Raw genomic sequence first — 25,257 nt, 5'->3', positions numbered from 1 at the left:
TACCCCATCTCCATCTCCATCGGCTATCCCCCCCAACCCCCATCCCCATCAAAAAGAAGCCCATCCCACCCCATCCCACCCCATCCCACCCCATCCCATCACCCGCCCGCGCCCGCCCGTGCTTCCCATCCCCCCACCCCCGGCCCCGCAGCGCACGAGCCCCAGATCGGGGCTAGCGCGTGATGGTGAGGACGTATTGATTGGTGACGGTCGCTCCCGGCGCGTAGGGGAGTAATGCACGCTACGGAGGGGCTACTGCGGGATCCCTGGGGCGAGGGCAACTGTCATGATAACGGGGGTGTATGGTGGTTATGGTGGGGGGAGGTGGGGGGGGGTTGGGGTGGTGGGTGAGGTGGGTGATGGGAGGTGGTGGGTGAGGTGGTGGGTGGTGGGTGAGGTGGGTGATGGGAGGTGGTGGGTGAGGTGGTGGGTGGTGGGTGAGGTGGGTGAGGTGGTGGGTGGTGGGTGAGGTGGGTGATGGGGATGGGATGGGGATGGGATGGGATGGGATGCGCACTGTGACGCCTCGGTTGTTCTTGCTGGATCCCGTGCCAGGCTGGATCCTGGGGTTGGGTTGTTCTTGGCGAGGGTTCGCGCTGCCTCAACCACTCACAGCACAGACAAGCTTGTCATCTCTCCCTCACCCATGCCGCTTGTTCAATACTTGGTGCCAGCAATGGCCCACGACGGCGGCTGCGCACCCACATATGCACCCATATAGACCACCGCCGCCGCTACCGATACCCATCCATCCACTCATCGCCCTCTATTCTTCGCCCAGTCACCCCTCAGGAGACTGGATGGAGTCCAGTCTCGTTTTCTTCCCCCACTAGGCTTGGCTCTTGTTTGCGAGGGCCAAAAATATCCACCACTACCACCACCACCACCACCACCACCACCACCACCACCACCACCACCACCACCACCACTACCACCACTACCACCACTACCACCACTAACCACTACCACCACTACCACCACAAACTCCACCACACAACATCCCCATCCCTCCCATCCCATCCCATCCATCCCAAGAGAGATGGGGAGGTGTAAAAATAGATTCAGGTCTCTTCTCTCCGAGAGGCCTCACTTGACATGCGTCGTGGTCAATATATCAATATATAGACCACACCACCATCTCCAATCTTGACCAAACTTGGACCGTGTGTGTTATTCTTCTCCATCTCCATCTCCATCTCCTCCTCCTCCTCCACCTCCACCTCTCTCTCTCTCCGACTTTCAAACTATTACTATTCCTTACTCCTTCGTTTTATAATTGTCATCTTCTTCCGACCCAAAGCCAAGCTGGACTTCGCTTTGATCCCATCATTCATTTCGACGCATTACTACCATCACTCCCCGGTTCGCCGACGACACATTCCTACCAACCCCCGGTTCGCCGACGACGCATTCCTATCGCCGACTCTCGCACCACAGACTCCCGTCCCGAACTGGCTTTCCCGACCTTCACCCGAGTCACACCCCCCTCTTTTGCACCCCCCACACCCACTACGGACGACTGGCGCCCCACGTACCTCGCAAGCATAACACCACCACCCTACGCTTATACCCTTTAATACCAGCCATGTCTCTCACCTCGAGCTCCATCTCCATGACCAGATCGAATCCCACCACAATGACCGTGGCACAACCAAGGCCCAAGCCGGCTTCCAAGGCCAGCAGCACCCACCAGAACAGGTCCAAGGCACAGATGCACAGGAGATCACGCACAGGTTTGTCCCCCGTGTCTACCACTATGATGTGATACTGGTCCATTTTCCTTCCGAGCTCCGTGTCGCTTATGAGAAATAAATATGCACGTGTACTAACTAGAACCCCCCCCCCCATTAGGATGCTACACCTGCAGGTTACGGAGGAAGAAGTGCGACGAGGGCAGCCCGTGCTGCTCGGCGTGCAAGAACCTCGGTCTCGAGTGCAATTACAAGCGGCCAATGTGGTGGAGCAATGGCGACTCGCGCCGCCACCAGAAGGACGCCATCAAGATGATCATCAAGCGCAAGAAGCTCTCCGAGAAGGCGTCGCAAATCCTGCCGCCGGGCGCAGACACCCCGCCTGGACTCTCCCACTCTCTGCCCACCTCGGCGACGTACTCGGACTCGATTGATCGCACGCGCTCCGGCTCCGCCGACTCCACCTTCTCGCTCGACTTCAACTTTGACGTCGCGCCGGGCATCGCCAGCTACGACGCTTACAATGCGCAGGTGCACTCATCGCATGCGCAGTATGCCCCTCTATACTCCGAGTTCGCGCCGTACGAGGTCGGTGTCAAGACCGAGCGCGAGGTACTCATGGAGGATGGCCTGACGAGGCGAGAATCGACCGTGTCGACCTTCAGCACTTTCCACACACCCCAAGAGTATCACCCGTCGCAGGACGCCTCGCTGTCTTCCTACAAGGGAGAGGGTGAGTACCTGGACGACATGTACTTTGAGCGCCGCGCGTCGATGCCGGAGGAGCTCACCGCGAGCTTCTTCGACTCGCCGGATGTCATCTCGGCCCCGGGCCACCCGCTCCTGCCTGACCTCGAGCAGAGCGACGAGTCCCTGCTTGGCCACTTCATCCAGAACGTGCTCCCATCAATCTTCCCCGTCCTCGAGGCGAATGTGAGCGCGCCCACGCTCTCGGACCTGATCTTGCCTGCGCTCGAGACCAACAAGAGCTACCTGCACTGCGCCCTCAACATCTCGGCACAGCACTACAAGTCCACCGTGACCGCTCACGACAACAGCGATGCGATCGACGCGGACATCATGCGACACCGTCAGGCAGGCATCCGCGAGCTGTGTGCGTCCATCGGGCGCAACGAGCCGACCGAGCAGATCCTCGATACGACGCTGGGCATGATCTTCCTCCAATGCGCCGTCGGTCGCGTCGACGAGGCTCTCCCAGACGTCTCGTGGCACCAGCACTTCCACGCGGCCAGCGACCTCGTCCACAAGCTCGATCTGCCTGCGCAGGCCACCTCGAACACGGCGTCCGCCCCCTTCAACATGACACTCATGGCCTGGATCGACATCCTCGGCGCCGCCCTCGCCGGCCGCTCCCCAACCTTCGCAGACACCTACCGCGAGAAGAACTTCAGCTCCACCAGCCTGGGGCTGCGCGAGCTGACCGGCTGCGACGACCGCGTGATGTTCCTCATCTCCGAGATCGCGTGCCTCGAGGGACTCAAGCACAGCGGCATGGGCATGGACGTCCTGTGCTCCTACATCACCACCCTCGGCGAGCACATCACCCACACCGAGAGCAGCGCCATGAGCCTCAAGAACCCCTTCGATCACAGCGGCGCCCTCGACGCAGACCAGCTCAGCATCAACATCACCGCCGCCTTCCGCATCGCCGCGCGCATCTACCTGTGCTCCCTCGTCCCGGGCTTCTCGCCCGCCCAGGAAAGCTGCGTCCGGCTCGTCGATAACCTGACGCGCGTCCTGGCCTACATCCCCGCCGGTGCGCACGGCTTCGACAAGAGCATGGTCTGGGTGTACCTCATGGGCGGCGCGGTGAGCACTGCCGGCTCCAGCTTCCGCGCTTTCTTCGACGCGCGCGTTGCGGATCTGGGGGATGCGGCGGGCTGTGGCAGCTTCGGCCGCGTGGCATGCCTCCTGCGCGAGGTGTGGGCGCGCGCGGATGCGCAGCCGGAGGGAGTCGTCTCCTGGAGAGATGTCATGCAGAGCAAAGGCTGGGACTTCTTGTTGATCTAGAACATCCATTTTCCCTGTGGGAAAAAAACAGCCTGCCGACTCTGCGAGTATTGTTTCTTTTTTCTTTTTCTATTCTGTTTGGACGGCTGGATTTGGGAGGGATGGACAGGGTGAGGACTGGAATGGAGGGAATTATCAGCAGCTCGGGCAGCGGACCTTTGCGGCCTTTGCCATCATCATCACTATACCGCTACTGTCTTCACAGTTTTTTTGGGGGGTTCTTTGGATCTTTGGTATGCATAGCAGGCAGGCATACCCTTACACGGCGCAATATGGGAGTTTTTATTTTCGGAGGGGGTAGTCGAGCACAGCTCCTACGGGGGATATATTGGGGATAGATAGGATAGCAATCAACCTCCCCTTTTGGGGGAGCGAATAAAATTATATAAACTATATGAATGGGTCTTTACTGCTACTGGTCTGACTTTGTGATTTTGAGTGATCTTGATGGGAATTAAGCTGCGGACTAACTTGATGTCTCGATTTGAGAATATATAGCCGGTACACTGGAGCACAGCATCGTTTATTCTGTATCCCCTCTCCCCCGAGGCTTCTGTCCGCTTCTCCCCATGAGATGAGGATCCCATCCAAGACGACCTACCTCGCCGCGTCTCCACCTCACCGCCTCCACCTCATCCCCGCAACCTCCCACCTACCCTTCCCCCCCCCTCGCCCCCCCATTTTCTGAACCCATGCCCGAAGACTGGTAATTACGCCTAAACCAGCAACTCAACAAAGCACGACCCAGCCAATCAGCACGTCCCCCCTCTACGCGCCCCGTAAGCGCCGAAACAAACTGCAGGAGCGACAGCGATAACCAATCACCCCCCCTTAGCTCCCGAGGCGCACTGCAGGTAGATCTCGCTTGTCGGGTCGCAAGCGCTGGTAGCCAGTCAAGATGCAGGTCGCGGGGGGGTTATTTTGGCGCGCGCGTTGGGGGGGGGGGGGGGGTGGGAGATGAAGGGAGTGAGATGTGTTGTGCTATTTGTGGTGGTGGTCGCGCGCGCGTGTGGTGTATGGCGAGCGCGATGGATGGGGATGGGGCTGTCTTTGTGGTTTCTGGGAAGGGGATGGTGGGAGTGAGGGGAGTCGGGTGGTGGCGGTGGGTGGAGGGGAGTCGGATGGTGGTTCCTTTGTTTCCTTGGATTTCTTTCTTGTTTCACTCACGCTCTCCCTCTGGTCTGTTCTCGCCTTCTCTATTATTTCTGGACGCAAGGGACGGTGAAGAATATACGACGAGCTTTGGGTTTTGGGAGGTGAAGAATACATGGCGATAAATAGGTGAAATCACTTCAGACGAAAGGACCACTATAAGCTTGGGTAGGCTTCTACCTTATACACTACTTTTCAGGGCTTGGAAGACGAACCTGCATATATTCGAACAACAGAAACCCATCACCGCTATGCGGAAACAAAACCTCAGCCCTCTGGGTCTGGGCCTGGCACTCTTAGCCACCCTCACCCTCCTCATCACCACAACCTCAGCAGCATGCCCCTCCAACTTCGACTTCTGCGCCGGCTCCGGTTTCCCCTCCAACTTCTGCTGTCCCAGCAGCTCAAGCTGCGTAACTCTCGCCTCGAATACCACACTCCTCTGCTGCCCTACCGGCTCAGATTGCACCGCCATCAACCCGATCCTCTGCGGCACCCCATACCAAAACGCAGCCCTCCACCCCGAATCAACCGTCAAGACCACGGATCTAAGCGGTACTCTGCCCGAATGCGGCGACCGCTGCTGCCCCTTCGGCTTCTCCTGCTCCGGCACTGGCAAAACAGCGATCTGTGTCCAGAGCTTAGACCAGAAGCTCCTCCCCCCATCATCCCCCCCCCCACCTCCCCCCCAGCATCATCTACATCGCCATCCTCCACCTCCACGCTCCCAACAGACTCGACCTCCGCCAGAGAAACCTCCACGACCATCTCCCCCCTCAACGTCAACCCCACCTCCATCCCAGCAACCTGCCCCCGCTTCCCCACAACCGCCATCATCACCGGCCTCCTCCCCGGCATCCTAGCCGGCATCCTCCTCTCCCTAACAACCTTCTGCCTCCTCGGCGCCCGCCGCCGCCGCGCCGACGCCCGCGCCCCCAAAATCTCCTCCCCCACCTACCAAGGCTCAGACTTCCGCACCGACTTCGTGCGCCGCTACCAGCCCTCCAGCCCAGGAACCTCAACCGGCACCCCCGCCACGGGGATCAGTCGCGTGCGGAGCCTGTTCCGGAAATCCTCGTCGGCGGCGGCAGGGGCGCGTCAGACGCGGGGGTTGGGGATGGGACCGCCGTTCTCGCCGTCGCCGCGCCGCGGGGTCCCGCCGATCCCGGATCGCGATTTGAGGGCCTATCAGCAGGAGGCGCTGGCAGGTCAGCTGCGACGAGAGCCAAGCTCGGAGAGTATTAATATCTTTGCGGATCCGAGTACGGCGCGCGGCGGCGGGTTGGGGGTGGAGGAGCGGAGACAGTCGGCGCAGACTACGTTTACGGATATGATGGAGAGGGCGGATTTGAGGGGGGTTGGGCAGGGGGAGCCGTATGTGTTGCCGGTTATGCCGGCGAGGGAGGGGGAGGGGGAGGGGGCGAGGTTGAGTCCGGCGAGGTTTAGTCCGGGTCCGAGGAGGTAGTTTCGGGGAGGTGTTTTTTTTTGTTTTGAGAGAAAAAGTGGTGGTGTTGGGGGAATATTGGGGGTGTCGGGGGAGTTTGGTCGTTGCATGGGATGGGATGAGGGTTTAATAGTCATTTTTCGTATACCTACGCTGTGCTCTTGGGAAATATCGAATATCCAATGTATCAGTGTATTATTTCTATCAATCGCCGGAGCACAGACTCATACCTCGTTGCAGCAATTGCTCGCTTTATACAAACTATAATGTTATAAAATAAATCTACTGTGAGAGGTTATTGCATAGTTAAATAACTCCTAATAATCCCGAAATCATTATTTTTGCGCATGAGTAGAAGGTTGTTTTGATTTAATGTTATGAAGCGCATTTTGTTGCTCATGGGCATCGAATAAAGGCCTGCCTATTACCTAAGAACCGCTCAATATTCCAACCCTGCTCACAGAAGAACATTCGTGAAAACCTCCGGATCCCACTCCTTCTTCAAAGCCGTCAACTCAGTCTCCCCTCCCCAGGGAACCGACTCTCAATCTGCGTCTCCCTCGACGAATTCTGCAACATCTCGACCCCCCCACCTCATACCTCTCCGTCACAATCCTCAGCGCCTCTACCTGCCACTCCCACGCCGCCTCATACGACCCCTCCTCCGTATACCAAGCCACCGCCTCAACCCACGCCGCCACGCCCCTATGCCCATACGCACTCTCCTCCCACTTCCCCGCCTCTCCCTTTCCAACATACATCAGACACGCCAGCGCCCTCCTTGGATTTAGGCACAAATCCCACGCCGTGGGCAACACAGCTTAATCTGTGACTGTATTAGAACCCGCCCCTGTAGATCTCTTAGGATGGATGGACGAACAGTCTCTTGGAGATCGGCTTCGGTTGCGACTGCGACGATGGCTGCTGGTGTCTTCTTCCCAATGTTGCTCCATTGCTCCATGCAACGCCTTGAACTCCTCATCTTGCTCGGTCACGATTTTGGCATTGGAGCTCAGCTTCGGAGCTAGGTCTGCGACGACATTTTTGCGGCGGTATTTAGTCCGTCGGTTGTGTTTGATGTTCCCGACATTGATGCTGGTTTTCTGTCAAAAATGTCGGTTTCAAAACTCTATCAAAGTAGAAAGGTGGTATTCTTACAAGTCTTCAATCTTCAAAGTAATTTTCTAGCAACACAGACACAAAACTGACCTCTTGAAAATAAAGTGATAACGGACATGCCTACTTATAGCTTCTAGGGGTGATCATCACACGGCTAGCGCTCAGTTGTGAGGGGTAAATCTGATGTAAGCTGATTCCTCCATCCTGTTGAACCAACGGATTTTAACATCGCCGCGCGTAAGATATTTGGGCGAGTAGCTGCTCGAATACCCCCTTGAACGGCCGATATATAAGATCCGGCCGCTGTCTTGAGCAGCGTCTGTTGACTCCAAGGTGGCTCCACTCGACCCCATATTAGTCTTGGCTGGAGCGTCTGGCGAACAGCCCTTCCAGAGCTGAGAGCAATATGACGTTATGAACTGCGCGATATTTGGTCCAAATATGTCAAGCTGATGATGGTGCGGATGGAACTAACATTGCATATGGATATATACTCCATTGGCTGGCTGGACATCGAAGGGCCCCAATGCAATGGGATATGGTTATTGGTAACTTATAAGTTAGAGCTTCTTAGCTCTGACATGAGCGCACTAGATACCATCTGCGATTCACTTATAACCGACCTGCAAGGAGGCTGAGAAAGGCTTGGTAGGGACTATAATTGTGGGATGATTATTGTGCAACAGCTATCTCCAAAATCGTTCGAAATACAGGCCATGCCCACATTAGTTCATTCGGTTACTTGAGTAACCTGGTAGTGGTGACATAATCATATTTTCCACAGCGCTAGCTATATACCAAGACTTATATCCCATGGGACCCGTCTTCTCTAGGACGTGTCTCCGGATGGCGAAGTCTTGTCGTCTTCTCCATCATTATAGCGCCAACACGGACGCCATGAGGACTGCCAACGAACAACCCCCCGCGAACCCCGACTCTAACGCTGTCGCCCGTATACAGGCGCAGGGAACTGGAGGTGGTGGTGCCCTTACTGATTCGCGACGTACAAGTTTTACCTTGCCCCCTGGTGTGAACCACGCCGTCTAGCTTCTTCAAAAATGCTGCACAATCAAGCTTTCCTGTTGTGTAGATGTCAAGACTCAGCGCCTTATTCAAAGCGCGGAACTCAATGCTGAGAGGATGTAATAGCCTTGATGATCTGAGGAGAATGGTTCAGATGGGACTCACGCATCAATATTGCCAGTCAGACTTATTTACGGGCATAGGACAAGCTCGGGAAGGAAGGCTTGATGGCTGCCATCTGATAGATCGAGTATCAGGCTCTCGGTGACATTCTTGGGCTTTGGGAGGTTCAAACTCGAGAGCGAAGACACATGGGAGATCACGAAGCTCGATGTGACATTCTGGAGGTCTGGCAGGTCGAGGCTAGTAATATTGCTGGAGTATACGGCACCGAGGTATTCTGGTGAATTGGAGACGCTTCAGCTATCCCAGGAATTACCAACGGCCCTATGATGTCCCCATCGACGAAGATTTTGTACGGGTATGGTGTGCAATTGGCCGGAATAGCTTCATTTGTGCTGTTGACTTGTACGACTTCGCCATCGCAACTGTAAGCAAGCCCTGCACAACCGGCGAGAGTATCTGAATTTGAACTGTCAAAGGATAGGTTGCTACTCTTGCAGTCGGTTGCTGTGTATCCATAAATTAGCGTTGCAATATGATAATGGGGTAAATCAGTGACACTCACGAAGGTTGCCGATTGCGGCGGCCGCAAGGCTCATTGATAGAGGCGCCGAAAAGATGGCTAGAGAGTTTCATTTTCATAAGTCGTAAGTAGTGAATCTATTACTTGCCTTTAGTTGGGGTTCTTTCCACCTTATACGCCATCTTAATCTCGTAAAGATGACCTAGATAATTAAAGGACCTCATCCTCTTAATACCCCATATTATCTCGTATAGATGACCGAGATTATGAGAGACTCGTACTTTGACAACACTGATTTAGAATTTACAACATATTGCTCTTATTTACATAGCAGCCTACTGTGAGCTATCAAAATTAAGCGCCAACTACCCCTGGCTGTAACGCTCGTCTTACAATTTCGAAGCCGCATCACTTGGGGCTTCCCCAAAGCTGATCTTACTGTTCATCCTGACCCTCTCCTTCAAACTCCCCGATCCCTGAGCTTTCCAATCTCTGGGACCGGCTAACCAACGCTTTGCCACCTCCTTGGCAACCTCATCTCCGTCCCTTCTCGCATCGATTTCTAACAATAATGCACCTACAACTCTCGCGAGTTCAAGCAGCACCTCCCTCCCATCAATGATCAACTCTTCCTCGCTCTTCTCTCTCACATTCGCAGCCCATTGCTCCCACCTACTTTGAACGTCGAACCCGACCTTGGCGCCACCGATCCACCTGGCCAGGGCCTCAAGCACCCCGTTGCCATTGCGTCCCTTCAAGATCTTCACCAGGTCCCAGCTCAGAGTCTCTGTCGTACCCTCCCAGATACTGAGCACATTAGAGTCCCGGTAGATTTTTGCCACATTCAAATCCATCTCCTCATTCTCCAAGTACCCCACCCCGCCCAATCCCTCAACGCATTCCTGCAACCCAGTAATGCAAGCCTTTGCACTCCCAGCCTTCAGCACCGGCGTCAACACCCTCAGCAACTTCACCACATCCTTCGAATCCGGAACCAGTGCCGCGTCAACCCCCTTCCCATAGCTCGCCGACCCCTGTTCCGAGATTCCGAGCAACAAAACCGTAAAGAAGGAAAGATGCATCCACCCCCGATACTCCACCTCATCCCTCGCCATCACCGCAATATGGCTCGGCATATCAATCAGTCTCCTTCCCCCAGCTACCTTCCTCACTCTCGCAAACGCCCGCTTAATCGCCAGCCCGCGTCCCCACGCCCCGACCGCCGTCACCGAATTATGCACGCGCGTGATATTCAAGATCGTTGAGATCTCACGGATACCGTTACCCGCTTCACCCATCAGATGCGCGCGCATATCCTTGACCACCAGCTCCGCCGTCGGAAGCGACTTCGTGCCCAGCTTGTTCTTTAGCCGCTGGATCGTCACGCCGTTGAGCTCGGTGTCTGTTCCATCTGTTGTCCGCCGCATCGGCGCAAAGAAGGTGCTTAGTTTCCCCTCCGGGGTGCGCGCGAGGAGGATAGTCATCTGGGCGTCAGTAGCGCTGCTGAACCATTTGAAGCCGTTGATGAGCCAGGAACCGAGTGGGCTGCCGTCGATGGACTTGGCGGAGATGGGGGACGCGGAGGGCGTGGCGAGCGTCTCAGTGAAGGAGACGTCGGACCCGCCAGGGCGCTCGGTCATCCATTGCCCGGATGTCCAGGCCTTAGAGGGGGAGCGCGATGTAAGGCGTGTGTAGGCGGATTGGAGGATGGGGCGGAGTTCAGGGGAGAGGGTTGGCGATTCCATTTGCCGCGATAGGAACCTTGCGGCACCGTCCGTCATGGCGGATGGGCATGTTACGGAGGAATTGGAGGCGGTCCAAAGGTGGTATCTGTATTGGGTGTCAGTCCTACAGGAGACCAAAGAAGCTATCAGTCACTGACTTGATAAATTGGTGGACTCGGCTGAATTCCTTGTGCTTGTTCTCGTGGGGGATTGCTACTATCCCCTCCTCAATGCCCAAGTTTTGGAGATTCCTCCACCCCTCACTTGTGATCAGCTCATCCCGCCTCTTTCCGAATGTGTCCCATGTCTTCAGATATGGGAGGTTCTTCTCCGAATCCGCGACCCAATCAAGGACTTTTCTGGACAGTACCACATCTCCGAAGCGGTTAAGGTCCGGATATATTTCTTGCTGGATTTCAGATGGGAGATACACTATATGTTGTCATTAATTGCGTTATTCTAGTGCTGACAGGCAGTTTGCGTGAAACATACATGCTAGTACACGCTGTAGGGCCCGGTCATCCTGAAGCTGATTTGGGACGATTGGACGTTCTTGGAAGAACCCTGCAGTGGAGCTGGAGGGCGTTGGTGCTGGCCTGCTGGACATTATAAAGATATTTAGATAGACTTGACAGTATATAAATAACTGGATTAATATAGACAGGGTAAGTGTATATGCTGGTATTATTTGACCCAAGAACCTGGATGAACGCTCATGATACTCGTAGTACCCCAAGAAAATACCCACATTTCTCCATGTGGCAACTGTGCCTCGGCCCACGGATATTCCACAGTAGCCTCGCCTTGCCAACGACGTCGGGCAAAGGAAACTCTCACAAATAAGTCACAAAAATACTAGGACAGAGGAATTATGAAAGATCCGCAAAATTGAATTAGATATCGTAAATGTCATATCCTGTATGTAGTATAGATTTACATGCCTTTACATCAAACTACTCCTTCCGCCAACCTCAGTCGGGCCCTGCCCATTAGGCATCTCCCCGTTCCTACCCACTACAAACTCCCTGTAGATCTTCTCCAATCTCCGTCTCTCGTCCTTGCTGATACTCGCTCTCGTACCCTCTAACGCCTTCACAATGTGCTTCCACCCGATCGTCACCTCCTTATGCTCCTTCTCCTCTGGCTCGCCATCAGCCTTGTCCTTCCCAAGATTTCCCCGCTGCGCCAACTTCTGCTTCTTCTTGGCAAGTTTAAGTGCAACAAGTTTAGCGGTGATAGCTGCCTGTTCCGCGAGCGCCTTGGAGCGGTTCAACCCTGCGGTGGCACGAGCTTCGACCTCCGCCTCGTTCTCTGCTTCTCCGTAGCGGAATTGGATAAAGGATTTCGCAGACGTGGGCGATACGCCCGTTTTCGCACCACGCTTATTATTTGCTTTGCTTGGAGTGGTGTGATCTTGGTCACCTAGGACGTCGTGAATAGCTTCCAACTGCGCATTTGATACCAGGGCTTGTAGATCAGCGCCTGAGTATCCTTCCGTGCGATGTGCGATCTCACGAAGACCGCCTTCAGGCCCGTCGATCACCTCGTTGGAGAGCTTCAATTTCTTTCCAAGAGCGCGGAGAATATCGATACGGTCGTCGTATGTTGGCAAATCGCAAATAAGCGACTTGTCCAAACGACCTGGACGCAACAAGGCGGGGTCGATCAGATCAGGTCTGGAAGTGGCCGCAAGAACGTACACCCCAGACAAGCCCTCTGCGCCATCCATCTGTGTCAACAGCTGGTTGACCACGCGGTCTGTAACACCCGTAGAATCATGGCCACGCTTTGGTGCAATGGAATCAAACTCGTCAAAGAAGAGGACGCATGGCCTTGCTGCCTCAGCGCGATCAAACAGGTCGCGGACGGACTTCTCCGAAGCACCAATGTACTTGTTAAGAATCTCAGGGCCCTTGACACTGATGAAGTTGAGGCCGCATTCACCTGCCACTGCACTTGCGAGCATCGTCTTGCCACATCCGGGATATCCGTAAAGGAGGAGACCGGAACGGAGTCGAAGAGGGCACTGCGCAAAAATCGGGGCATAAGTGGTTGGGTACTGAAGGGTTTCGAGCAAGATCTTGCGTGTCTCGTGGAGACCACCGATAGAGTCGAAAGTAGTTGTAGAGGTCTGCAGAGTAACGTTACGAAGAGAAGCCGGAGTAAATCCCTTCAGCGCGCTCTGGAAGTCCACTTTGCCCAATTGGATCGTGGACGACGTTTCTGAAACGGACCGAATGAGTGCATCGTTCCGTGCCCGCGATACGAGCAAGACAAGATCACCAGGCATGTATCCGTCTGTCTGGCCTGCAAGGTCTAAAAAGTCGACTTCGCGACCAAGGACAAACCCTTCAGTGTTCTCAGAAGCCAACCCAGACTTTTTAGACGATGATGCGACGGCCATCCAACCGCCGGCGTCTTCTTCGTCCGTCTCGCCATCAGCAGTAGGCGGCCGACTACCCGTGTTTGCATCGTCATCGCAGTCCTTTGTGTTATCCACTACGTTTTGGTTGACAACCATCTCCATGACTCTCCGCCTCGCTTCTTTGTCCGGCGCCTTCAAGCTAAGAATTTCTCTCACCACATGTCCACCAACAATAACGTTATTAAGAGACTCCTTTGCTTGGGCAGTTGCTAGCAAAACAACTCCAGTATTTTGGCCGCAGTATTGCTTCACAATCGAGCAGATAATCTCGCTAATCTGTTTGCTGCGACCGTTCTCGCTGCCTACTTCTAGCTCTGTTTCTGCAGGGCACAGTCTGTCCAAGTCATCCAGAATGACTAAAGACTGACCTCCAAGGCGTGCACCCCAGCCCGCATCCATAAAGACACGGGTAAGAGTCTCTTTAATCGTAGCCACGCGGGTTTCATCTGTGACCAATTTCCGACAGGGGAAATAAGTTGTATGGAACAAATTTTCGGCTTGTAGTTTGTGTGCCAGTAGCTGCGCAACAGAGCTTTTCCCAGCACCGAGGCCTCCGGTAAGGAGTACTCCCGATAAATGCGTGAGGTGAGATTGTAGCTGGGACTGTAAAGCATCAATGCCGACTAATTGAGGAGCTTCCGCTGATAAGGACTCTCCAATAGCATCGCTGCCAGAAAGAGATCCTGGTTGTGGTATCGGATTTTGGATGTCGATTGAAAATTTGCGCCCAGATCCGATAATCCACCCCCATGGCTGGCTTCCTGCCTCCCCCGGTTGTACCGATGGGTCAAAACGTATTAATCCGCCCTCCCATGACGAGGACCTCGTAAGGTCTGTATGTGGGGGCAAGACTAACCCATCTGTGAGCGGCCCATCAAGCAGACCTCCCCCAGGAACTAGCCTGCCATAAGCGTTGAGAATGCGCTTTGCAGCCTCTTCCCGCTCAGCTTTAGACTCTCCCCCGAATCTGATACCGTCAGATCGTTTGGTGTTGGGTGAAATAAATGGGTAAATCATTAGCTTTTGAGTGGAGCTGTTTTGTTCGGACCCTGATTCTCTGCGGATATGCTGTGGAAGCGGCATCTGCTGGGGTGCTGGTTCAATCTTGACCAGACCTCCCACAAACCCAGCACAACCCAGTGATGCGCATAGTGTAGATGATAACGCAATATGACGACTGTCCGGTGGGTCGTCCCATTCGGCCAGTTTAGCAACGACTTTATGTGTGGGTTTCCCTGCTTCACCAGCTGCCTCGGCATCTTGCTGCTGCTTCTGAGGATCCACCGGTGCGTCGAGGCCAGCGGGTTTAATCACCGTAACACAAACGTAGGAGACCCCGCGCAGGTTCTTGCCTTGTATGACTTCACTGTCCACCCAGACAGTTAAACTCTGGGGGCTTTGCTTCTCGTCCTCCTGGAACCAATCATCGCATTGGCTTCTGTCGAGGCCGCGGAATAATATCGAAGGCCGCGCTTCCGCCTCTCTCTCGGCCTTTTGTCGAGCAGTGCTTGCGCCACTCCTGCCGCCTGCGCTTCTTCTGGATGCTCCGGCACTACTGCGGTTCTCTCTGCTAGTCGCGCGAGTTGAAGTTCTGGCCTTTGGAGCCACGAAGACTTCTGCATCTGGCGCAATTTTGGCAAAGGGCGAAGTCGATGGTAGCGCAGGAGTGAGACCTGTAACTATGATATTTGCGGTCGAATTTGGAGAGAGATGTACGGTGAGAGCCTGCGGTTTTGTTGACTGACCATTGGCCGACACATAGGTTGGATTGGGTAGTGCTCTTATTTGAGACAGAAAGTTCAGTTCGAGGAATGTGGCATGGAGTTCTATAATCTCCCAATCGGCCGAGGTAAGCGGCTCTATGTTTACCGTGTGAGAGAGCGGAGGGTCGAGATGAAGGCTTGCTGTGACTTTCTGCCCATCTGACAAGCCGAGAGTTTGACCGAATGTTGCATCTATCTCAACAAGTGGGATTTCTTGCTCTCGACCGGAGGCATTGCCTCGTGTCCCGCTTATGCCGTCTTTGCTAACTATTGGTGCAAGCTTCCGCCTACTCGGCATACCTGTCCATCCAACATATATCGATTTCTGTGTCGGTTCCGCCTTGTCGCCGGTGGCGGATGGCGGGGGCATTTCCTTGTAGCTAAGTTCGACAATGACATTTTGCGCCACCTTGGCTGTTAGCATGGCGCATTGACAAAGGAGGTGGATAATCTCACAGTATTGGTATTAACAAGTAGAGACTCCAAAGAGGACGGCAGATTGACCAAGCAGTTCTTGAGGTGAACTAATGACAACTCGGCAGGCACCGCCTGGCCACTGCCTCTTTTTGGCGCCATGGAAATAAATATATTACAAATGTGAAGTTGAAATCATAGAGACACGCAATGCGACCAAAGATCTGACTTGCGCGAAACAAATATGTCCGTTAGAAGGAGGAGTCTGTCTTGTAAATCTCACGATGTCACAGTTTGAGGACTCCAGCCCGTGCCGACAATCCATCTCGAACAACCGAGGCCGACCGATTTGGGCGCTAGCGTACCCCGATATTGACCATTCCTCTTTGGGATATCGCGTTAAGTAGTTTTCAAGGACGCGACATGGGGGTTCAGTTTACGCGTCGCGCTTGAAGATCAAAGCTTCGCCAAATCCAACCTCAACTCCTTGCAACCAGCCCCTCTAAATAACTTCGATTGTGCCAACCCAACATCCTCCACATAATTATACCATCACCAATACACTCCGCACCCACCTTCTAATTAGATACTGCTCCGCAACACCATCATAGCCAAGCAGAGCGCCTACAGAGCAACTACAGAACAACAAATCTCTCAGCGCAATGGCGCTCCTAACCTACCGCAAGGATGTCGACTATGCAAAGCAACAGAGTATGTTAGCATGAGTTTAGATATGTGTCGTATATGCTAACAAAATATAAGGCGAGTTTGAGGGCTTTTTGGAGTCTTTCAAATCGGCAACACACGAAATCGAGAATGCCGCATTGGACATGCGCATCGACGACGGTGATACTAGTGACGAATACGACTTCGCTGATAGTGATGAGGAGGCAGCTGAGCGCCGGCATGCGAATAAACAGCAACCCCAGAAATTCGCAAACAAGTACATGGATTTGTTGCAGAAGGTCGCAAATAGGAAGGCAAATGAGATAACGATAGACCTCGACGACCTGGCGCAATACGAGAAGTCTTTAGAAGATGATGATATCTTCTCGGATTTGGTCAAATCGATTGAAATGAACACCCACCATTACATCGAGATCATGTCAAGGGCCGTCGACAAGGTGATGCCAGAGCCAACGGAGGAGATCAACTACAAAGACAGCGTTCTCGACATTATCATGTCGCAGCGATCTCAAAGGAACGTGGAGAATCGGTACAATGAGGAGAACATGGACGACCCATCCGTCCTGCCAGCGCCTTACCCCGCGGAGTTGACTCGGAGATACAGCCTGAACTTTAAGCCGCGGACAGCCAATGAGATCACTCGCTCCAGAGCTCTCGCAGTCCGCGAGGTTCGCGGCGAGCATCTCGGCCACCTCATCACCGTTCGCGGCATCGCAACAAGGGTGTCTGATGTCAAGCCTTCTATCCTAGTCAGCGCATATACCTGTGGTATCTGTGGCTGCGAAGTTTTCCAGCCCGTTACCACGAAGTCTTATGGACCTTTGACTGAATGTCCGTCAGACGACTGCAAAGTCAACAATGCCAAGGGGAACTTATTCTCTTCGATGAGAGCTTCCAAATTTGTTCCTTTCCAGGAAGTCAAAATTCAAGAAGTCCCAGATCAAGTTCCAGTTGGACATATCCCAAGACAACTGACCATTCTCTGTCATGGAGCACTTGTACGCCAGATCAGCCCAGGAGACCTCATCGACTGCGGCGGAATCTTTCTGCCAACCCCATATACAGGCTTTAAAGCGATGAGAGCTGGTCTGTTAACAGACACATATCTGGAGGCTCAGCACGTTATGCAACACAAAAAGGCATACGAACACATGACAAGCGACCCGAAAATCTTCAAAAGGCTTAATGCGTACGGTGCATCAGGGCAAATGTACGAGTACTTGGCCAAATCTATTGCGCCTGAAATTTATGGCCATCTTGATGTCAAGAAGGCTCTGTTGCTATTACTGGTCGGGGGTGTGACGAAAGCGATGGGTGATGGAATGAGAATCCGTGGCGATATCAACATTTGCCTCATGGGCGATCCTGGTGTGGCTAAGTCCCAACTCCTCAAATATATCACCAAGGTTGCTCCTCGTGGAGTCTATACCACAGGTCGTGGTTCGAGTGGTGTTGGCCTCACTGCCGCTGTCATGAGAGACCCAGTCACCGACGAAATGGTACTCGAAGGCGGCGCCCTTGTTCTAGCTGATAATGGCGTCTGCTGCATTGATGAGTTCGATAAGATGGACGATAGCGATCGCACTGCCATTCACGAAGTCATGGAGCAACAGACCATTTCTATCTCGAAGGCCGGAATCTCAACAACCCTCAACGCTCGCACCTCTATCCTTGCCGCGGCCAATCCCCAATATGGCCGTTACAATCCTCGTATTAGCCCGGTTGAAAACATCAACCTCCCTGCCGCGCTATTGTCCCGTTTCGACGTACTTTTCTTGATTCTCGACAAGCCAACTCGGGAGACAGATGCTATGCTGGCTAAGCACGTCACATATGTGCACATGCACAACAAGCACCCCGAAACGGATGGCATTGTCTTGTCGCAGGATGAAGTCCGCCAATACGTGGCGAAAGCACGCTCGTTCCGCCCTGTCATTACCAACAAGGTTTCTGAGTACATGGTCCGCGCCTATGTCGATATGCGCGCACAGCAAGCTCGCGATGAGAAGACTGCGAAGCAGTTCACACACACCTCTGCCCGTACACTTCTAGGCGTCGTTCGTTTGTCGCAAGCTCTGGCACGATTGCGATTCGACAACGAGGTTATTTTGCCAGATGTTGATGAAGCCTTGAGGCTTATCGATGCGTCAAAGCAGAGTCTCTACGATGAGCAAACAAACCGCGGACGTGATGGCACACCCAGCAGTAAAATCTACAATCTCATCCTCGCCCTGGCCGAGGCAGGCACTTGTGATGTTGATGATGGATCGGATAGCGGCGAACTCAGCATTAGAAAGGTGCAGGAGAGAGTTATTGCCAAGGGGTTCACAATCGATCAGTTCCAGCAGGCGATTGATGAGTACACGCAGCTTGATGTAAGCCCTCCTTCCCAACTTAGTTGCCCGTATTATACTAATGAATACTACAGATTTGGCAAACTGCCGGTAATGGTACTAGACTGGCGTTCCTCCAGAATGTGGACAAGGATGCGGATGTGGAGGACATGTTCTAATTTAAAAGGGGGGAAGTTATTGCATGTTCTATATGTAGGCTTGTGCATTGGAGTGCTGGCGTTTCCTGGGATGGTATACAGTGTGTTCACGTTAGGAGAGCGCAGGGTAGATGTTTACGAATTCAAAGCTAAATTTCCTCAATGCTTTCCTATTATTGAGAGATAGCCGCCGCCGCGTGATGATATTCTGGGTTGCATGCACCTGACAAGCTTGCATTTATTTGCGCCAAGGACTGCAGCAATTTTCAATCCCATTCACTTTAGATTCCCAGAGAAGTTATCAAAGTTACATGTTTTGTATTCGACGTTGGCCGTGTCCACTGCTAGCCATCAATCAAACTAAAGCCGGACCTTTTCTTCCCACCCAGCCAACGCCAACATTCCCAAACGCCGAACAATGCCCCACAACTACTTTTTTGGCCCTTATTTCGCTCCCACCTTTCTACCCTTGCGCTCGTTCGCTCTCTGGAGACGCTCATTCCTCTTAACCTTCTCCTTACGGTCTCTCCTTCCATCACCCTGTTGAGTCGTGCCCTCCTTCCTCTCACGCTCCTTCTTCATATCGACCTCCACGATCCAGTCGTTCTCGCCGGCCTTGTTGGCTCCCTTGTAACCCCACTTAGGCACCCACTCCCCAGTTGCCTCGTCGTACTGCATCTTCTGGCGCACATCGGCAGTCTTGGCCTTAATGCCCTTCTTGCGAGCGAAGCGCTCCCAGGTGGTCTCGGCCTTTGGCGGTGGAAGAGGCTTTGCAGAGAGTTAGCGGCATGTACTACTATACGCGGCAGGGAATTGAAAGAGGTTTACCTTTTCACGCGGAAGGTGCGTACTCGGGGTTGGAAGGGTGAGGAGGACGCCAGCTGGCGCCGAAGTAATCGGACATGTGCCCAAGAGCTGATTGATGAGTGCCTGCGCACCATCTCTCGCTGTGGCACTCAGATCATCCTCAATGTTCTCACTGTTCAGCTCCAGCGGGTTCGGGTCGTTTGCGAGGAGGTACCCGAGATCAAAGATATACGGCGTAGGCTTATCAACGACGACCGGTAACCGTGTGAGTTCCTGAACTTCAGCCATTGCGAGTATCGTTCGTTGTGCTGAAAGAAATTCGTAAATGGTGGTGGTATCGTTATCGGGGGCGCAAAAAGTTCGAGCGACAGAGAGTTTCCTTGTCGCGCGAGCAAGGATGCCGCAACTTTTTAGCGGCCGCATTTTAGCGTCCTTTTTCAAAAGTGTACTGCACCCGAATGCACCTCGAAACAATCCAAGCCCCCATCACAACCACCATAGCTCGCCAATCCCACGCATTGGCGATGGCCTCGACGAATTGCTGGAAGTGCCTGATCAGGCCTTCCTCCTCAGCATCTCCATATGCCCTCTCCAGTGCTCAACGGGTGGCCGCCTTCTCCACGGCGACCGCCGTCCTCGCTCGCGCACAGGCAAACTCAAAGCAGTCGAAGGTGCGCAACATGACCTTCAAGGTAAAGGGCGCTGCGCGGTCATTGAGGATTAAGAAAAAGGCCCCCGTGAAGGTTGGACGCTCCCCAGCTCCCGGAGAGAGAAAGGCGATGCGGAAGCGAATCGTGCTGAGCAACACCAATGCGCTTGAAGTTGAGGGACTCCAGGAGCTCAGCCCGGAGACAATGGTGGATGCCGCGATGGTGGGCAAGGTGGTGACAATCCCCGGACCAGTTATCGATCGATTGAGAGTCGTGGAGGCGTTCAAGAACAACCAGTCATGGGATCTGTTTCGATCACCCAGCATACTTGTCCGAGACGAGACCGTCACCCTCGCTAAGAAGCTGCTCGACGCCGCAGCCACAAAGAAAACCGGCTCCATAATCCTCTCCGGCGCCCGAGCAACCGGAAAGAGCATGCTTCTCCTCCAAGCTATAGCCACAGCCTTCACCAAAGGCTGGCTCGTCATCAGCATCCCCGACGGTTCGTCCCATTCCCCCCCTACACCACACCCTCCGCTAACCCCCCCTCCAGCCAAAGAGCTCGCCACAGCCGTAACAGCCTACACCCCCCTCCCCGGCACTACTTCCCTCCAATTCTCCCAAAACGTCTACACCTCCACCCTCCTCGCCCAAATCGCCAAAGCGAACGACGCCCTCCTCTCCGCCCACACCGTCAAGCAGACACACACTCTCCCCCTCCCCATCCCGCCCAACAGCACCCTCACGCGCCTCGCCGAGCTAGGCGCTCGCGATCCCGAAGCCGCGTGGCCCATTTTCCAGGCCCTCTGGAAGGAGATCACGGCCGAGGGTTACCCGCCTATCCTGCTTGCCGCTGATGGGCTGAATCATATGATGACTGTGTCGGCGTATCGGGCGCCGGATTTTAGTCGGGTGCATGCTCATGACTTGGTACTGATTAAGCATTTCGTGGATCACATCTCTGGGGCGAAGAGCCTGCCGAACGGTGGCGCGGTGGTGGCTGCTACGACGACGGGGAATATCCCCAAGACGGAGGCGATGAACCTAGCGTTCCAACAGATCCAAGAGAAGGCTGCCGGGGAGCAGGTTACAGCTCCCTCGCCGTGGGTAGAGACTGATTGGCGGGTGATGGAGAGTTTGAAGAAAGTGGATCTTATGCAGTTGAAGGGACTGACGAAGGCGGAGGCGAGGGGATTGATGGAGTATTGGGCTGCGAGTGGGATGCTGAGACAGGCGGTTGATGAGAGGACTGTTACGGAGAAGTGGGCGTTGGCGGGTAATGGGGTAGTTGGGGAGATTGCGAGGGAGGCGCTGAAGATGCATATTGTAGCATAGAAGGGAAGCACAGAAGGGGAGGGAGAGATGGATGTATTTTGGTGTAAATTAGAACCTGTATTGTAAATGTTAAGACGCCGATTTTTCCACCTGGATGATGATTCTAGGTGCGGCTAGAGCAAGCACCATGTGAACAAGTTCCATTGCAATTGCATGTAGCCTGCTGTCCATGGGAGGCAGCACCACAGACAGCATTCACGTCACCAAATCATTTGAATACCAAGAAAGCACAACTCTCAAAATCTTTATGCTTCATTACTTCATCGCTCGGCCGCTCATATCACGCCAACCAACGCATCGTCATAAAAAAGCCTCCCCCCATTGCTTCTGATATCGTACAATGCCAAAAACTAACCCCCTGCCATCGTTCCTACGGCCAAAAATGCTCACATCGCATCGCATACCCAATTTTCCGCTCCAAAGAAAAAATATATGTCTCGTGTGTGCCAATCTCCAAAAGCAATCCCCCAACCACGTACTTGAGCTTTTCGCACCCGGTCTGGTTGTGGGATCCATATAGCCTCCAACCATCCCTCTCCCCCCTAGCTTCTTTATAAGGAAAATCTTCCTCCAACCCAACAAATCAACCAACCCTATCAACTATGAAGTAATGCGAGTAAACCAAAATCCAAAAAAAGCGCAAACAAACAAAAAAAAAAAAACGAGGACGACTCATGCATCTGCTAGGAAATGAAACGCTCAAGAACGGGTATTCAAAAACGTCAAATGCTGATGAAAAGACGGGCTAAGAGCGATGTGTGTGGTGAGAGTAAAAAGGGGACGTTTTTGTTGTATAAATGCGAATAGGGACCTGGTAGTTCGGGTCAAGACTGATATGCACCGCGAAAGAATAACCTCTGAAGTCTCTTCAGCTTAGCACAGTGCCTGTGGTAGCAACTAGCTTGAACAGGAACCAACCAGCGCTTAGGAGGAGTCCAAGGCCGAGCCGGGCATATACATTGGCGACATTGGCTGAATCGGCAGCAGCATCTCCCGCTCACCGCCGAGACCTCGCTGGTCGGCAGCAGTCAGGGGGCTTCCGCCATTCGTCGTCCCCAACGGCGGCGTCTCTCTCGAATACTGGTATCCCGGCCTCTCATTCTCCGCAGGCGCAGTAGTCGCCGACGTCTTCGCAGCCTGCTCCTGGCTCTGGGCTGGTCTCTGCTGGTTCCCGCGGTTGAGGCTAGATGGGTGACTGCTATCCGGGGACGACACATTTCTATCCTCAATAGCCGTACTCGTTCTCCTATCATCAGCAGCCTTCGTGCCATTCGTCTCCTCGCGCCATCTCGCCTCCTTCTCCAACCACACTGCTTCAGTGTTACAGCCCTTCCAGCAGTCGCGCCATTTCACGACGAGGAAGCGGAAGCAGTAGGCGTCCATTCTCATGCATGGCAGGAAGCAGACTGTGAGGTTTTGGTAGTTCATTTTGTTTGCTTCTCTGTGCTCGAGGACGAGGCTGAGGTGGCATGTGATGGCGAAGAGGAGGTAGTAGTTGTAAGGCGGTAAGTTGGATAATTCGTCGATCAGGACCTGCGGCACGTCTTCGCAATTGGGCGACTCTTTCGATACCCTCTCTTGGGCGTCCTTGGGGAAGAGCTCGTCTGGCAACTCGCGCAGCCAAGACTTAAGCATGGAGCCGACAATGTTGATATCGTATAAATCTGTTTGCGCGAAGAGGTCCACATCAAGGTCTACTGATATTAGCTTTGTCTCTTGCAACAATGAATGAATGGGGCCTTACCTTGGTCAAATTTCCGCTGCCATTTCCGAATCTGAGGTCCACTACCAGGCACTCTGTACAGCCCCTCAGCATCCGTGCCTCTATAGTTTAGATAATCAATAGCCCTCCAAGGAAACGACGGCATCCAGAATTCCGTCTTATCCCTCGACGTCTCCAGCTGCTTCGATATGCGCGAAACCCTCGTCTGCTCTATCAGCGGCAGATTCAGCACCCTCAACACGTAATGCTCATCATCAATCGGCCCTTCCTTCTCATTCGTGCTACCGCTGCGTGTCGATTTGCCGAAGAAATTCCTGCCAAACGACGACGCGGCCTTCGTCCCAGCGCCCTTAAGGCTGTTAATGAGCGACGTGCCGCCTGTATCCCGCGACATTGATATAGAGGACGTGCCGCGGTGCGTATCCTTTGGCTCCCGTCTCACCTCTGGTCTTTGTCCAGAAGGCTGGCGGTCAGCCGAGCGATTGCGCGAGTTGGAGTTCTTGATCAGATCTCTGAAGGTTCGGTCGTTGTCGGCACGGAGCGGAGCTGTACGTAGTCCCTCCAGTACTTGTTGGCGGTCTTGGTCGTTCGGCGACAGTGTTGATGATTCCCCTGAGCTCATTGGTTCTGAGTCATTTCGTATCGAGCTTGTTCTTCGTAGTAGGTTGAAGCCTTTGGGCCTGGGTCGTCTGCTAGCAGAGTTGTAGTTTGCTTGGGCACCGTCGCCTACAGTATCGACCGGGGTCGAGTCGGCGTACGTATTTAGTTGTGGTTCTGATCGGGAAGGGCTAGCCACGAGTCGTCGTGTGGTGGATCCGTCGTCCCTAGGCTCTGTTTGAAGTAAAAAACCGTAAGCATGATAATTGGGATTAGAAACGAAAGATGAGATCATACCTGGGCCGCCTTGCTGGACACTGTCCCTAGAAATAGTCCTATCCCTTGTTGCGGGCCTCTTGGCCTCGGCTTGTTGCAGACGGTTCGACGACTTCGACGCCTTCATGTTTGCGAAAAAGCCCGTCCTCTGTGGCGATGTCGACGGGGTGTACGCGCGTTGTCCCTCTGGTATTGTTGATCCGTCGTTCTGCTGGTTGTTCCCCAACGAATCCTGGTGTGGGGAGGAGGGAATACGAGCTGATTGCGGAAATTGATATTGCTCGGGAGCTTGCATCCCTGATAAGTTTTCGGGATTATCTGCAAGGCTGGGTTTCTTACTGAAGCGGAACGATCGCGGCCCTGGCGACTTGACGCTGTGGTCCGATTGGGGAGGTTCGTTGATCGCGCTGGCGGCGCCGCCGTCATTGCTCGACGCCGTGGAGGTGAAAACGAGCGGAGTCGGTTTCCGAACCATGGTCCCTGTTAATGGCTTAGGAGATGGCCGATCCGATTGGCACTGTGCCGCAGCGTGCTGCAGCCAACCTTGACCCAGAGACCAGGCGCGTGAGTTGTGTCAAGGTCGGTCGGTCGGTCGTGGGCGGGTGTGTTCACGGCTGTGGAATGGGGAACTCGCGAACTCGCCAAAGACGGCAACTATGGGGTTGCGACCTTTGAAGCAACGGTGGTGTGTTTCGCAGACAGCCTGAGAGCTTTTTGTTCACAATTATGAAATTGCCGGGTCACGAATAGTACACCAAGAATGGTTTGATAGACACAGGAGTAGTCCTACGTTCCAAACAGGCAGTGTCCCGGAACAAAACGTGGAAGCGTATCACAGTAGACTCGTGAAGAGAACCGTGGGCGGCTGAGCGTGTACCGGTGAAGCAACTAAGTTATCCTTGTTAGAGGGGCGGAGGACAGGGGATCGTCCTACTTAAATGACTTGGACGACGTTTGCGCAAAACGGGGGGGAATTATATAGTGTACGCTCCTACGTACTGTAATATACGTAACATAGGACGAGTACTGGCTTCTTTTTGGTTCCTGGGCTGACTCTTGACACAAAAGCTGGAATAAAAGCTGGAATTGGCTTGCGTTTGACAAGCCATATCGAGCCGTAGTCAGGAACCGCCCATACTTTCTGAAACGACCAACTGTTCGCCCCGTCTATTGGCTTACTCCTGGCCACCACGCTGATCACGTGAAGATCGTACATAAATACATACGTACTCCTACTAGATTACCTCGACGGCAAGTAA

General features: G+C 53.8%; 9 protein-coding genes across 9 annotated transcripts; 3 read left to right on the top strand and 6 right to left on the bottom strand.

Moving 5' to 3' along the window:
* Positions 1-952: 952 nt before the first annotated feature.
* On the top strand, positions 953-4,125 carry VC83_07009 (uncharacterized protein). Its single transcript, XM_024470589.1, has 2 exons — positions 953-1,733; positions 1,852-4,125. The coding sequence occupies exons 1-2, from the start codon at positions 1,586-1,588 to the stop codon at positions 3,720-3,722; spliced, it is 2,019 nt and encodes a 672-aa protein (XP_024322058.1). The 5' UTR covers positions 953-1,585; the 3' UTR covers positions 3,723-4,125.
* A 637-nt stretch (positions 4,126-4,762) lies between these two features.
* On the bottom strand, positions 4,763-5,967 carry VC83_07008 (uncharacterized protein). Its single transcript, XM_024470588.1, has one exon. It carries the CDS (start codon positions 5,742-5,744, stop codon positions 5,409-5,411), a length of 336 nt encoding a protein of 111 aa, XP_024322057.1. The 5' UTR covers positions 5,745-5,967; the 3' UTR covers positions 4,763-5,408.
* An 808-nt stretch (positions 5,968-6,775) lies between these two features.
* VC83_07007 (uncharacterized protein) lies at positions 6,776-9,182 on the bottom strand (the record flags this gene model as incomplete). The annotated part of the gene is made up of 7 exons (XM_024470587.1): positions 6,776-6,817; positions 6,912-7,138; positions 7,199-7,421; positions 8,380-8,596; positions 8,656-8,860; positions 9,031-9,090; positions 9,149-9,182. 7 exons carry the CDS (start codon positions 9,180-9,182, stop codon positions 6,776-6,778), a joined length of 1,008 nt encoding a protein of 335 aa, XP_024322210.1.
* A 238-nt stretch (positions 9,183-9,420) lies between these two features.
* On the bottom strand, positions 9,421-11,684 carry VC83_07006 (uncharacterized protein). Its single transcript, XM_024470586.1, has 3 exons — positions 11,323-11,684; positions 10,989-11,262; positions 9,421-10,936 (listed from the first exon to the last, which is right to left on the bottom strand). The coding sequence occupies exons 1-3, from the start codon at positions 11,435-11,437 to the stop codon at positions 9,496-9,498; spliced, it is 1,830 nt and encodes a 609-aa protein (XP_024322209.1). The 5' UTR covers positions 11,438-11,684; the 3' UTR covers positions 9,421-9,495.
* Positions 11,685-11,709: 25 nt separating this feature from the next.
* Positions 11,710-15,715, bottom strand: PEX1 (Peroxisome biosynthesis protein pex1). Its single transcript, XM_024470585.1, has 2 exons — positions 15,475-15,715; positions 11,710-15,427 (listed from the first exon to the last, which is right to left on the bottom strand). Exons 1-2 carry the CDS (start codon positions 15,592-15,594, stop codon positions 11,774-11,776), a joined length of 3,774 nt encoding a protein of 1,257 aa, XP_024322208.1. The 5' UTR covers positions 15,595-15,715; the 3' UTR covers positions 11,710-11,773.
* A 191-nt stretch (positions 15,716-15,906) lies between these two features.
* Positions 15,907-19,882, top strand: MCM7 (Mcm2-7 hexameric complex component). The gene is made up of 3 exons (XM_024470584.1): positions 15,907-16,143; positions 16,195-18,494; positions 18,548-19,882. The coding sequence occupies exons 1-3, from the start codon at positions 16,095-16,097 to the stop codon at positions 18,629-18,631; spliced, it is 2,433 nt and encodes an 810-aa protein (XP_024322207.1). The 5' UTR covers positions 15,907-16,094; the 3' UTR covers positions 18,632-19,882.
* RRS1 (Rhodanese- sulfurtransferase) lies at positions 19,055-19,705 on the bottom strand (the record flags this gene model as incomplete). The annotated part of the gene is made up of 2 exons (XM_024470583.1): positions 19,055-19,378; positions 19,439-19,705. 2 exons carry the CDS (start codon positions 19,703-19,705, stop codon positions 19,055-19,057), a joined length of 591 nt encoding a protein of 196 aa, XP_024322206.1.
* On the top strand, positions 19,876-21,522 carry RSM23 (37S ribosomal protein S23 mitochondrial; the record flags this gene model as incomplete). The annotated part of the gene is made up of 2 exons (XM_024470582.1): positions 19,876-20,569; positions 20,621-21,522. The coding sequence occupies 2 exons, from the start codon at positions 19,876-19,878 to the stop codon at positions 21,400-21,402; spliced, it is 1,476 nt and encodes a 491-aa protein (XP_024322205.1). The 3' UTR covers positions 21,403-21,522.
* Positions 21,523-21,635: 113 nt separating this feature from the next.
* VC83_07001 (uncharacterized protein) lies at positions 21,636-25,127 on the bottom strand. The gene is made up of 3 exons (XM_024470581.1): positions 24,020-25,127; positions 23,147-23,956; positions 21,636-23,096 (listed from the first exon to the last, which is right to left on the bottom strand). Exons 1-3 carry the CDS (start codon positions 24,471-24,473, stop codon positions 22,327-22,329), a joined length of 2,034 nt encoding a protein of 677 aa, XP_024322204.1. The 5' UTR covers positions 24,474-25,127; the 3' UTR covers positions 21,636-22,326.
* Between the last annotated feature and the right edge of the window lie 130 nt (positions 25,128-25,257).

The sequence above is a fragment of the Pseudogymnoascus destructans genome, assembly GCF_001641265.1.
Source record: "Pseudogymnoascus destructans isolate 20631-21 unplaced genomic scaffold scaffold_17, whole genome shotgun sequence".
Taxonomy (NCBI): domain Eukaryota; kingdom Fungi; phylum Ascomycota; class Leotiomycetes; order Thelebolales; family Thelebolaceae; genus Pseudogymnoascus; species Pseudogymnoascus destructans.
The sequence above is the reverse complement of the archived record's forward strand: the minus strand, read 5'-3'. Positions and strand labels throughout refer to the sequence as shown.

Bases quoted from the DNA above. Each gene is read 5' to 3' on its own strand.
- VC83_07009 (XM_024470589.1), top strand. From the start codon at position 1,586: ATGTCTCTCACCTCGAGCTCCATCTCCATGACCAGATCGAATCCCACC. The intron at 1,734-1,851 runs GTTTGTCCCCCG...CCCCCCCATTAG, and splicing joins GCACAGGAGATCACGCACAG to GATGCTACACCTGCAGGTTA.
- VC83_07008 (XM_024470588.1), bottom strand. From the start codon at position 5,744: ATGCCGGCTAGGATGCCGGGGAGGAGGCCGGTGATGATGGCGGTTGTG.
- VC83_07006 (XM_024470586.1), bottom strand. From the start codon at position 11,437: ATGTCCAGCAGGCCAGCACCAACGCCCTCCAGCTCCACTGCAGGGTTC. The intron at 11,263-11,322 runs GTATGTTTCACG...GACAACATATAG, and splicing joins CCTACAGCGTGTACTAGCAT to TGTATCTCCCATCTGAAATC. The intron at 10,937-10,988 runs GTCAGTGACTGA...CACCCAATACAG, and splicing joins CGAGTCCACCAATTTATCAA to ATACCACCTTTGGACCGCCT.
- PEX1 (XM_024470585.1), bottom strand. From the start codon at position 15,594: ATGGCGCCAAAAAGAGGCAGTGGCCAGGCGGTGCCTGCCGAGTTGTCA. The intron at 15,428-15,474 runs GTGAGATTATCC...CTAACAGCCAAG, and splicing joins TACTTGTTAATACCAATACT to GTGGCGCAAAATGTCATTGT.
- MCM7 (XM_024470584.1), top strand. From the start codon at position 16,095: ATGGCGCTCCTAACCTACCGCAAGGATGTCGACTATGCAAAGCAACAG. The intron at 16,144-16,194 runs GTATGTTAGCAT...ACAAAATATAAG, and splicing joins CGACTATGCAAAGCAACAGA to GCGAGTTTGAGGGCTTTTTG. The intron at 18,495-18,547 runs GTAAGCCCTCCT...TGAATACTACAG, and splicing joins ATGAGTACACGCAGCTTGAT to ATTTGGCAAACTGCCGGTAA.
- VC83_07001 (XM_024470581.1), bottom strand. From the start codon at position 24,473: ATGGTTCGGAAACCGACTCCGCTCGTTTTCACCTCCACGGCGTCGAGC. The intron at 23,957-24,019 runs GTATGATCTCAT...TACTTCAAACAG, and splicing joins TGTCCAGCAAGGCGGCCCAG to AGCCTAGGGACGACGGATCC. The intron at 23,097-23,146 runs GTAAGGCCCCAT...TAATATCAGTAG, and splicing joins GCAGCGGAAATTTGACCAAG to ACCTTGATGTGGACCTCTTC.